The following is a 13,260-nucleotide window of genomic DNA, read 5'->3' on the forward strand; positions in this document are numbered from 1 at the left end:
AAAGTCGCTGATTTTCAAAGTCACATAGATGGGAACGGGTGCCATTGAAATCAATGGGCTGTGACTTGTCATGCGATGTTGTGTCCAAAGTCACATGACAAAACATACTAGTGGAAACGGAGCTTTACTCTATGTTTCCACTATTGCAACCCAAAGTTGCACGATTTAGAGTGCAACTTTGAGTGCAGCTTTGATCCAACTTTACACTCTCTGGATAAAAGTCGCATCAACGCATTGCAGGTAACTTTTCAAAGTCGCTGATTTTCAAAGTTGCATAGATGGGAACGGGTACCATTAAAATCAATGGACTGTGACTTCTCATGCGACTATAGAAAACAGTTGCATGACAAGTCACGTTTCCACTATGCCATTTCATACTAGTGGATACGGAGCCTTAGTCTACATTTCCACTATTGCATCCACAAAGTTGCACGATTTAGAGTGCAACTTTGATGCGACTGAGTTCAGCTTTGATCCAACTTTACACTCTCTGGATCAAAGTCGCATCAAAAGCATTGCAGGTACCTTTTCAAAGTTGCATAGATGGGAATGAGTGCCATTGAAATCAATGGGCTGTGACTTGTCATGCGACTGTCAAAAGTCACATGACAATTGATACTAGTGGAGCCTTAGTCTACGTTTCCACTATTGCGACCACAAAGTTGCACGATTTAGAGTGTGACTGATGTGACTAAGTGCAGCTTTGATCCAACTTTACACTCTCTGGATCAAAGTCACATTAACGGAGTGCAGGCACCTTTTCAAAGTCGCTGATTTCCAAAGTCGCATAGATGGGAACTGGTGCCATTGAAATCAATGGGCTGTGACTTGTCATGCGACTGTCCAAAGTCGCATGACAAGTAGCACTAGTGGAAACAGCCTTAGTGTGGTTGCCTGCACTATGATCATTGTCGACTGAGAAGACTGTAGACAGAGTACTTCCACCTACACTGACAGTCTCTCTCACCCCCCCCCCCCCAGCTCCCTCCTGTGCACAGCAATACTGTATATGTGCACTTCCTATTCCCACTCCTGTGTGGATGGGGCTTCTTTTTTCTTCATTTTGTCATGAATTAGGATGTACAATGAGAGAAAACTGGGCAGGAACCTATGATCAGCTCCTCCCATCTCGTATACGCCCACTGGCTACACAGGAACAGTGTCCCTCCCAGGAAGTGATGTCACTAGCTTTTAGTAACCACACCCACTGGCTGATTTTTGTCTCAGAAGGAAGTAGATTCGAAGTCATGTGACGGCTAAGGATGAGCTCCGGCGTGTTCGCACAGCCCACATGTAGAGCCCGCCAGGAAGTCGGCACTGCGCTGCGCTAATCACGGGCAGTGAGACATTTCCCGATCTCTGCAGCCGCGCATCAGGAAAATGTCTCACTACCTGTGATTAGCGCAGTGTCGACTTCCTGGCGGGCTCTGCACGTGGCCTGTGCGAACACGCCGGAGCTCATCCTTAGTGACGGCACTGAATACTGCAAAATAAAAGGTAGAAAAACTGGGGTTTTTTCATTTTGAGACATAAGGCTGAACTTAGCTCACAATAATGATTGCAGGGTGAGAATTTAAGTGTTAGAGTGGACTTCCACTTTAAATAAGTGACATAATTTGGCATCCTTGCACATTGTATCCTGTTAAAAAAAACAAAAACAGACAAAGGATCTTTACTTGTACCTTAGTTACTTGGTCAGAAGATAGAAACATTTCTGCTGCAGCAATTAGTATTATGAATAGGGATATATATTAAAGAGAGACAAAAAGAGTAAAGAAAAGCAAAGAAGTTTGCTTTGTTTAGGCTCTGTACTTTTTATCCCCCTAAAGAACCTTTTGCTTTGTGCGACTCATTATCTGTGAGCACATGCAGCCTTATTTGATTCAGTTGGTCTTGTTACTATGTGTGAACATTATTCAAGAAAAGAAGTATTTACAAGCTGGGAATTTAAAGTCTATTCTCACAAATGCCATTTACCCAACCTCAAACTCATTTATATTCAAAATACTAGTCAAAAATGCTAGGAAAAATAAATATTGAGCTAATTCATATACAGATCATGGACAAGTACTGTAAAAAAGCTGGATGAAAGAAAAAAGTGGTCAGGTCCACTGCAAGTTAACAAGTTTTTTTATTTTCTTACCTGGTTTAAAAAGTTAAGTCCAGGGGACGCTAACTGGTTGCAACATATCTAGTTTGCTGTTTTTTTAGCATTCATGCAAATAAAGATAAATGATAAAGATTTGATGACCGTAAATTCAATTTTTTGAAGTGCAGTAAAAGGACACAGGCTGAGTATTCATAGACCATGGGTTATAGGCCTCGGTTTTGCAGCAGGCAATGGGAAGTAACCCAGGAACTGAAGAGGGCGTGGCCTGCGTCATGTACTACAAAAAGTGGAATTTACAGGCAAATCAAACTTATCTTAATTGTACTGTACAGGACACAGGCTGAGTATTCATAGACCCTGGGCTATTCCTAAACAATGAATGAGAAGGGTGGCCAACAACTAAGCAAACAAACTGTGCTATCAGGTACAACAATAAATGCAACGACAAACAAGAGTCAACAGACCCAACTTCAGAACCTGGCAGCCAAAGCCTGCTTCCACAAAAGACTGAACCTTGCAAACCTTTGAAAAGGTATGAACAGAGGACCAGGTGGAGGCCTTACTAAGCTGGGCTATGGAGGCTTGGTGCTGGAATGCCTAGGAAGCACCCACTAACCTGGTGGAGTGGGGGTGCAAGAGCGCAGGGAGAGTTTTGTCCTTTATAGAAGTGCAAGTTCTGGTGATGGGTTGTCCATTAGGCGATGGTGAAATTTGAAGCAGGACGAAAAGGAAGTCTGTCTTCCCAATAGAAGTGAGTAGAATATAGTGATGGCTATGTACAGGCAATAAGGAACACTGTCCTTTGAGTGCTTTGGGTAGGGCACAAACATGGAAAGGTTATGTCTTCTTCAGTGTGAAAGACTAATAACACCTTAGGAAGAAAAGATAGTCTTGGGTGGAAGGAAAAAAAAAAAAAAAAAAAAAAAAAAAAAAAAAAAAAAAAAAAGGAGAAAAGGCTCCTTACAAGAGAACCAGCAGCTGACAGAGGTCACCACAACCAAAAAGGCCACTTTGCAGGGGAGATGATCTAAGGGGATATGTCTGAGGAATTCAAAGGGTGGTTTCTGCAGTGCGGGAAGGATAGGATGCTTTAAGGGGGGCCTGATCTGAGATGCACCTTGAGTGAAGGTTTTGATAAGGAAGAGGGAGACCAGAGGTTTTTGAAAAATAGACAAGGCAGAAATGGGTCTTGTGCTTAAGGCCAAGTTACGGTCAAGTCTTGATTGTAGAATGGCCAGAATGCCCAGAGTACCCTGGGACTTCACTCCCAAAGTACCCTGGGACTGAAGTCTTCACACTAGGTAAGGAAGGGGGTTTCAGATAGGATAATAGATCTTTCTGCAAGTGAATTTTCTTGGTTTTAGTAAGGTAGGGATGACAGACCACTCTGCCTCTTAGGACTTTGCTTCCAACAGCCATCCCATTAAAGCTAGTAACTGAGAAGCTGGACTGGGCTGTGAGACAGCAAGTCTGGCCTGTATGTGCCGGTGTACCAGATTCTTCTAAGTTAGGTGCAATAAAGATCATCCGCTTCTTCGGTCTATTTTGTGGAGCAGACGAGATAGAATTCGCACCTGACAGAAGGCATAGATTAGCTTGAACTGAGACCAAGCGATTTGATTTTCAAGGCAGCAAATGCCAGTGCTAGAGGATCCTTGGCCAAAAACAGGCAGCGTGTTGTTGAATCTGGAGGCCAGAATATCTATAGATCCCCCCACTCTCTGAAAGAGTAGCAGTTTAAATATGTTGGTGCAAAGGACTCATTTCCCTTGGTCCAAACGATGATGGCTGAGGTAATCCGCCTTTCAGTTGTTCACTCCTTGGATATGGACAGCAGGAAGACACAATGAGTCTCCATCCATGAGATGATTTGGCTTGCTCCCTTCAAGGCGACAGATGTAGGCAATGACTAACTGCAGCCTGAATGGGTGTCCTTACAGAAGAGGGTCCAGGGTTACAGAGCCATCCCTATTGCCCTGAGTTTTAGGATGTTTATGATGAGCTTGGTTTCCACTAATGACTTCCTCCCAGCCTGAGACTGGCTTCTGTTATCGCTTTCCGGTGAAAAGGAAGGATAGATTTCCATATTTCCCCACAATTAAAGAGGTAGTAAACCACAGCATTAAAAAAAAAAAAAAAAAAAGTCCCTGCAAGGCAATGGCATTGTGAAACACCTTAGAATGACAGGGCTTCCATGTTCACCCAGTCTTCCTTCCAGGTTCACAAGCGCTGGCAGCTTGAATGGCCAAGCCGCGATAAATTCACTTCACAGCAATGGTACAGTGTTTGAAGGAATAGCACGAGTATGCCATTCCTTTAGAGCGTATGCATTGGTGATGTCAATGGCTGCCGAAAGAGCTTATATCTCCTAAATGGCGCATGTATAGGATGTAATCATGTATTCTAATATTACCTGTAGGGGGAAAAAAAAAAAAAAAATAATAAAAAAAAAAAAAAAAAAAATCACAAAAGCGGACTTTACTACCGCTTTAAGGCTAGGTTGGAAATCTACCAAGCTAGGAAATGTCTTGCTTGGTTGGACAGGAGCACAAGTAGATGGAGAGAAGAAGCATGTTTCTTCCAGGTCAACAAGATGTTGTGCTGAAGAGGTCTCAAATAAAATTGGACAAATGGAACAGCCCCTCAAAAGGACTAGAATGTGTCAGAGGGATATCTCTGATTCAATTCTTGTGTAACATCAGAGAGGGCATTTTACTTTTTGGAAGGCAAACCTTTGCTTGGGATGCGTCTAGGATCTGATCCAAGTATTCCAGGCAAAGAGAAGGCTGGAGAGTAGATTTTTGGAAGTTGATCACCTATCCAAAACCTGGAGCATCTGACTTGTTTTGTGGACATTTGCAGATAGCTGGAAGAGAAATGAGTCCTTCGGGTAAAGGTTGTCTAAATCAGTGGTTCTCAACACTGTCCTCAAGTACCCCAAGAGGCCATGTTTGCAAGTTTTCCTATATCTTGCACAAGTGCTTTAAAAGTAGAGTCAATGGTTTGGTATTTTGAACAGCTATTTTATCTAAGAGAAATTTGAAAAACGGTACTTGAGGACAGGGTTGAGAACCACTGGTCTAGATAACCTGCAATCTGGCTGCCCTGAGTTATTAGAAAGGCAATTAGAAGGTGCCAGGACCTAAATACTCTGGGAGCAGGAGGATAGGCCAAAAAAGCAGTGAAAAAACTTGAAGTGATTCTTTCCTACTGCAAAGCACAGAACGTGTCGACGAGATGGATAAATGAGAATATGCAGACAGACATCTTGAATGTCTATGGATGATAATTATTCTCTCTCCTTGTTTAAGAGAGGAAATAAAAGGCCCTGCTGATTCCATGTGAAATTTTGAAGGCATTTATTGAGGAATTTTAGGTCAGGAATAGGTCAAATACCCTCGTTGGGCTTTGGAACAGTGAACTGGTTTGAATAGAATCCTTTGAACCTGCCTTGTGGTGGTACTGGTACATCTACTCCCTGGGACAAGAGATAGTTCAGGGCATTTTGCAAATATGATTGTTCTTGGGCAAATGTTGGTTAATTTGAGAGAAGAAAGCAATGAGGGGGTAGAGTTTTGGACTTTTTTTTTTTTATATAAAAGGGTCTTTATTTAATAAGTTACAAATACATGTCAGTGTTAAAATGTAAGACTCTGGTTGAAAGAATACAATAATCATTCCATAATACAGCCAACAACCATATATTCATACAGCATAACATAAGTGGTTTAAACTGCATGCGAATCCCGACGTTTCTACCTATTATATTGTGGTCTTCTTCTGGGGAATGGTTTGACTCCACTGAAGAATGAAATGAAAGACCAGAAATTTTATTTTAAAATCTGTTGGATGATCCAGTGGACTCCATGGCTGTCCTGGCCTTTCCAGGAGGAGGAATATGTCCCAAAAGGCTTACAAGAAACCACACTGAGACACCCCCCAGGGGAAAACAGGGAAAAACGGCACATTAAGCCTTATCTATGCAGGAAACATCCATCCAGGTTGTGCAAGGGATCATCGATTTTGTACCCTTTTGAAACCAACTGAACCCACAGGGGGACACCTGACCCAGATTGAAGAAAAACTAACCGAGTGTCCCCACTCATAAGAGTGAGGGTACCCCTTCATTGCAAAGAGGGCTTTGGGGAAGACTTGGTGAGCAGTCCTACACTAAAAGGAAGGGCTGAACTTTGAAGTTGAAGCCTGGGTAGTGTAACTAGGTGCATTTTAAGAAGCAGAGGCTCCTGAGGGGGGGAGGTTTTTGGAATCTTCCGCCATGGATGTCCCTCCTGTGACATCTTTGATAAATTTGTCAAGTGCCTGAACAAAAAAGGTGTCATTCTTTAAAGTGCATAAGTATGAGATGTCTTTTTACAGGCAGCTTCAGCTGACCAGGCTTTGAGCCACAATATTCTGCACATGTGAATGGTGTATAGAATCATTCTGGAAATTAGTGGCATTACTTGCGCTAAGGCATCCATGCTGCAACTGCAGTTAGACAGAAATGGTAGCAAATGTTGTTTAAAGAGCTGGGCTTGGAAGTGAATTTCCTATCTGCAGAATCTTTGAATGAAAGAACACCTTCAGTTAGTACAGTGAGATGCTTAAGACTGAAAAGGCAGGATAAACTACCAAAATGGCTCACTTTTTAGTAACATTTTCCACGGGAGAGAGTTCAGCAATGACTGAGTAATGAAAATAATTTTCTGGATTGACCAGAAAGCATAAATTGCCCATTTGTTGTTTATGAACGGGGAATGTCTCCTCTAAAGCCTGGTAAACTGGTAAACGCAAAAAAAAAAAAGGAAAAGTTTGCTGTACTGATTATGTGATGTTAGTATAGTGATCTCCCCGCTGAGCTATTGTGTTCCGACAGGAAGACTGGACAGTCCCCCCCCCCCCCCCAGAACACTCCGGTTAGGTTGCTGGTATTCCAGCACGGCCGATCAACATAAGTCATCCTTTTGGATGTTTTTTTTTTTCAACCAACTGATGCTCGGCCCGTGTGTACCATCCTCAAAATTGCCTCCAGGTCCTCTTTATTCCCTTCTATATCTGCTTCTTCTAGGTCAGGCATATTGGGATCTAACTCCTTTTGTAGCCCTGGACAGTGATAGTTGTATTAACCACCTAATACTTGATATGGCACAACTGACAATTGCACAGTCGTACAACACTGTATCCAAATAAAATTAATATAATTTTTTCCCACAAATAGAGCTTTCTTTTGATTTAATCACCTTTGCAGTTTTTATTTTTTGCATTTTAAAAGACTGACAATTTCGAAAAAACACTATTTTTTACTTTCTGCTATAAAACACAACCAAAAAAAAAAAAAGTAAAAAAAATCTAATTTCTTCATCAATTCATTTAGGCCAAAATATATTCTGCTACATATTTTTGGCAAAAAAAATCCCAAGAAGCTTATATTGATTGGTTTGTGCAAAAGTTATAGTGCACTTTTTTTACTAGTAATGGCGATGATCAGCAACTTATAGCAGCGGACAAAGTGGACACCTGACACTTTTTTGGGAACCAGTGACACTAATACAGTGATCAGTGCTAAAAATATGCACTGTTGCTGTACTGACACTGGCAGGGAAGGGGTTCAAGGTGATCAAATGGTTAATGTGCGGTACAGCTGCATCGTGATCTTAACACAGCATTTCCTCGATTCAGTGCAGAGAGTTCTCTACTCAAGCCGACAGCTGTCCATAAAAAAAAAAAAAAAAAAAAAAAAAAAAAAAAAATGGCAGCCTGCCAAGTTTATCACAACATCACTCAGGCGTGATGATCAGGGGAAACATTGTAACATTTTGTTCTTTTAGATCAAAGGAATGAACTTCTGTCTGTAGATGAGGGCAGTTTAACCACTTAAAGACTAAACCTTTTTCTCACACTTGTTGCTTACAAGTTAAAATCAGTATTTTTTCCTAGAAAAATACTTTGAACCCCTGAACATATATTTTTTTTTATAGCAGAGACCCTACAGATTAACATGGTGGCTGTTGCAATATCTTATGTCACACTGTATTTGTGCAGCAGTCTTTCAAACGCAATATTTTTGGAAAAAATACACTTTAATGAATTTAAAAAAAACCTACAGTAACGTAAGCCCAATTTTTTGTACAATGTGAAAGATGTTACGTCGCAAGATTTGTGATCTTTATTCTAAGCAAAAAAATTGTGATTCTCATTTTAGCCAGTACAGCTCTTATGTGTGGCCAACATGTGTTACTGTGTGTGCTGCTTTTACTTAGCAATGTGCTTTTTTTTGTTCCTGCTTTGCAGGAACTAAAAAACAACGCATTGCTGCTGACAGAAGAGAGCCCTGTAGTTTTTACCTACACAGGGCTCTCTTTGGTAATGTCCAAATCTACCTTTGTCAGGTAGGCCACTTGATGCAAAGACCGATGTGAAGATTGGGTTCTGCTTTGGTGCAAGGCAAGCAATGTAGCTCCAAGGCGGAATATTCTTCGAGCCTTCAGCAGAGCAAATGTTTACCTGAGTTTTTGCTATGGCCCCCTTTTGCGCGTTTTCAGTCATAGCTAGGGGTGAAGGTAATCCCCTGGGGGTACTCACAGGAAGGTGTGGAATTATAGGGTAAGCGTGGCTGCAAGTAAAACATGGCAACCCAAGGGCAGACCATCCTGTAGAGAAGTCCTCATTGTGAAAGGGCGTGAAGAAGTGCCCAAATATCTTATAAAGGTGCTAAGCGGGGTAAAGAGTGTGACCTGTGGTGTGATGCACCTGGTCATCCACCTGAGACTAAACTGAGTGTTACCGAGAAGAGGTCTATCACCCATCCATGTAGTAGCACAGGAGACTTGCTGCAGGGCAGCTGAAATACAGTAGATGCCATCTCTGAGTAATTAGCCTGTAAGCTAAAGGGGGAAATGTGAAAAACCCATCCAGGTGTTAGCAGAGCTTTAGCTTATGGACCTACGATCTAAGCAGGAGTTAGACTCAGAAGATCTGCAAATGCGCACTAGTAAGGCAAAAGAGGTAGTGGAACGTGGCTCTTCTGACCTATCTGAAGATCTCCTGGGCTCTGGTACGGGCATACTGCGGCCGCCTGAGGCATTGCTTTGACAGTATCAATAGACAGTTCAAAGCAATGTTTTTTGAAAGGAAGGCAAAATCAGGTATTCCTTAAGACTTCCCATCAGCACCTAATGCATATGCCCTACGGATCTGTACAGCAATCAGCCCTATGTGGGACACAAGTTCAGTGACCTGCAATAAATTGTCACTGCTAAATATTAGACATCTGCTTAACCTGCTCCATGACCCAGGAATCGACCCCAGTAGTAGAAGGATCATCACTAAGGGAGTTTAATGCTTTTTGATATGGTATGAAAGATTAACGTTACCATCAACACAGGACACAAGGCTAAACTCAAACTGGGATCTAAGAAGGGAATTCAACTTTCTATCATCAGTGAAGTCCCCAAAGGCAAATATACCTTGAGGTGATCTGTGGTTAGCATAGACCACCTATTAGTGAATCCCTTTCAAAGAGGAAATTGCTCTGACAAGGTCTCAGGTGGGCCCAAGACCTTTCAGGAGGTTTCCAATCTGCAAGGTTTCAAACAGTGGGTGTAACAGAAAAGTCTTTGCAGCCCTAGGAGCTCTAAAAGACTCAAGGTCCAATTGTGACAAAACTGAGTTTTACAGAACATTTGTTTAGCTCATTACATGAAAGTAAGGTTAATATAACTTATAACATCTTCAGGTCTCTCTATCTATATATATCTATATCTCTCTCTCTCTCTATCTATATCTATCTATATCTATCTATATCTATCTATATCTATCTATATCTATCTATATCTATCTATATCTATCTATATCTATCTATCTATATCTATCTCTATCTATCTATATCTATATCTATCTATCTCTATCTATATCTATCTATCTCTATCTATATCTATCTATCTCTATCTATCTCTATCTATATCTATCTATATCTATCTATATCTATCTATATCTATCTATATCTATCTATATCTATCTATATCTATCTATATCTAGATATATATATTTATTTTTATTTTTTTTTTTACACAGTGCAAAGCCCGAAGGTCAAACTTCTGGCTTGACTTGTCACAACCAGAGGTTATTTAGCTAGGTGAGTCTTCAATGACTGAGTGACAATGGTGCTGATCCGCAGTTCTGGACCTGGAGAGTGCTCTGCGACCATCATTGCGCACAAAGGTCTGCAAAGCACTGCAATCCAGAGCTTTGTATCTAAAGATCACATTACAGGCAAACCATGCAATCTTCCAGTCCAGTGGTGTTCAATTTTGTCCTCAAACTGTTGCTTTTTGCCAATTCAATTGTTTATGCAAAGAAACTAGCTCAAGCAGTGTTTTTGAGGTATTGATTGAAGTCATATAAAATATCTACAGTATACCGAGTACCACGCATTTTTAACTCAGGATGCAGTTTTACAAGTGGCATGACTGTGAACAGCCCCTTTCATAATGTTAAAGTTTGGATGGGTGACAGGTAGTAAAATCAAAGCTCAGTCTCCTGTATACCCCCCCTCTGAAAGAGACCAAAGAGTGCACATATGAACAAGTTTTAAATCTGACAAAATGTAAAAACTTAAACAATCTAGTATACTTACGTTGTCCCCACTGTCCACTGCTTGGGTTCAAGTAGTTTGGATACAGTCCTTGGGGTTTATCAAGTCGATTTAACACTTTTCGAATATTCATTACCTAAAACAACCATAGTATTTCAGCAAGAGACAAATAACAGCAACAAATAACTATGCAGTGTAAAAGAATAAGGATAAATAAGGGATATGTGACTAAGGCCTCGTGCACACTGGACATTTTTACAGCTGCTGTTTTTGACTTCAGGCACACATAGGCTGTTAGACTCTGAAAAACACAACTATTCTGCATTTATAAGCCACAAGCTTTTGTGGGAGTATAGTTTTGCTAAAAAACGCACTCTAAAAAGTGCTTAAAACCGTTGATGCAAAAACTCTGCAAAACTCACTTTTTAACAGCATTCTACAGCTAAAGCAACTGGTGTTTTTTATACCATTCGGTGTGCATGAGGCCTTACTAGAACCTAATCGCCATCCAAAATTAGAAAGAAAAAAAAAAAATAGATCTGGCTAGAACATTATTCTGTTATTATGACAACAAACCCTGTTTCTCCATTGGAGCAAAACAGAGGTACAGGGGAAGTCTGATGAGACGCTTTTGAGAGGAAAAGGGGTACCTGCGAGGGTAAAGTTAGCAACTACCCCATTTCCCTTCAAACTAATTTTATTTTGCAAATTATTTTTGATTGTAGTCAAAATAAATATTCAGTGCCTAAAAGAGGGCTAGTTTATGAACTTAAACAAGTTTGAATGTAGTCCTTTAAAGAAACAATGGCCTTTGAAAACAATCCAAGTATAGTGTATGTACAGGTATTACAGTTTTCAGCAGCAGTCATGTGACCACTGATACCTTTAGGTGTCCTCTTTCTTTCCAGAAGTGGATGGGGCCCAGAGACCAGAAGGTAGGGAGCACTTGCCTATACAATCACCATCAGCTCTAGCTCTGAGGCAACAAAACTTTTAGCAGGGTGATGAGGTCAATGCTGCAAGTGATACAAAGACCCTCAACAGAGAACTGGATTTCAGCAGAGCCAAATGTTTAATGGCCTTCCACAGGAAGCCCTGGATTATTATAACCACTCAAAGGATCAACAGGTAAAAATAAGAACTGAGGAGGACATTTCAAGACTCATTGTTATGGCTTATGTAGTTTCGGTAGCGTTAATATTTATGTTGGGTTTGTTATTTAGGTTGTTTTCCACTTTTCATTTTTGCATTTTAACAAATTAAGATTGTATTCCACTAAGTTTTCTTTCAGATGAAATAGTATGCATGCCCTCTTTAAATGAAAATGCAGTTACCATACTATCAGCATAATCTTTCATGTCACTACAGGGGATTAGTGTCCTTCAGTAAGTTACATTAGATCGAAAAAGTGGTACTAAAGCAAAAGTAAAAACGATATGCTAATATTTCCCCTTGGATTGCTTATAAAAAGATTCCACATTGTCCATTAATCAAGGTGTGCTTGCATGCTGCTTGTAAATTACTAATCTCAGCAGGCATTAGGCTTTCCAATTGCCAACACACTGTTCTTTTGTATTAATCTTCAGAGCCAGTGGATTGTGTCATGGTAAAATAAACAAATAAAAAAATGGCTAAGGTGAGTCAACTGTAATGTTAACCAAAAATAGGGTAATTTATTAGCCCGGAAGGTCATCATTTGTGTGATATTAAAGTAGAAATTCACCCAAAGCTAAAAATATTCTGCTGAGTGGACCATGGTGGGCCAAATTATCTTTGAAAAAATTTATTGAACGAATGTGTTTCTAACATAATCTTTCAAATGACATTCAAAAGGCTCTGAGAGTTTGTGTACAAATTTTCTTAAGGAGTTTCTTATGAAATTGCATCCAACTATAGTCAGCTTTAGTTCACTTTTTCATGAAAAATGGTCTATTCAGTCAAGTGGCCCTGGTTAATAAAAACCTGAGCAGCTTTGTGAAATGCCTTTCTTATTTTCTTACCTATAGGCCATTTGGGCCCCCTGGAAGCCTTGAAGTACTCCCTGTTAGCAATCTCTATGTCCTGGCTTGTTTCTCTGACGGTTTTTACTCTTATAATGCTGAGTGAACATCAAACATTTTTCACCTACTAGCAACAAGAAGGGACATGGAGATTTCCAACAGAGTTTTTCAGCAAGGCTACCAGGAGGGTCCAAATGACCTACAGGTAATAAAATCAACAGACATTTTGCAAAGTTTCACATTTTTTAATATCTACTGGGACCCCTTGACTGCCTAGGCTATTTTCTGGAAAAGGAGCTTGGCATTTAAATATGGATACTACAAGTTTCTAGCAAGTTTTGTAGGTGCATGCTGCAGGGTTGTCATCCTCCTCCTTTCACTATTTGGTGAATTACTTAATAGTCAATGGCTCCCAAGAAGAAATGACAAAAATTAGTCAGTAATGGAAGCTTCTATATTTATAACCGGACATGTTCACTTTTACCATGTGACTGTTCAAGAAATGTAAAAAAAAAATGTCATCCGATGTTTGCCCTCCAACTGGTTCTGTGACACAC

General features: G+C 40.4%; 1 protein-coding gene across 1 annotated transcript in view; it reads right to left on the bottom strand.

Annotated features, from left to right (window-relative positions):
• MAN1A1 (mannosidase alpha class 1A member 1) overlaps positions 1-13,260 on the bottom strand; it is a 332,653-nt gene that overhangs the window by 71,716 nt on the left and 247,677 nt on the right. The window contains exon 7 of the mRNA XM_073627169.1: positions 10,746-10,839. Within this exon, the coding sequence (XP_073483270.1) occupies positions 10,746-10,839 (94 nt within the window). The remainder of the gene's footprint in view (positions 1-10,745; positions 10,840-13,260) is intronic.

Source organism: Aquarana catesbeiana, linkage group LG04 (assembly GCF_042186555.1).
Source record: "Aquarana catesbeiana isolate 2022-GZ linkage group LG04, ASM4218655v1, whole genome shotgun sequence".
NCBI lineage: Eukaryota > Metazoa > Chordata > Amphibia > Anura > Ranidae > Aquarana > Aquarana catesbeiana.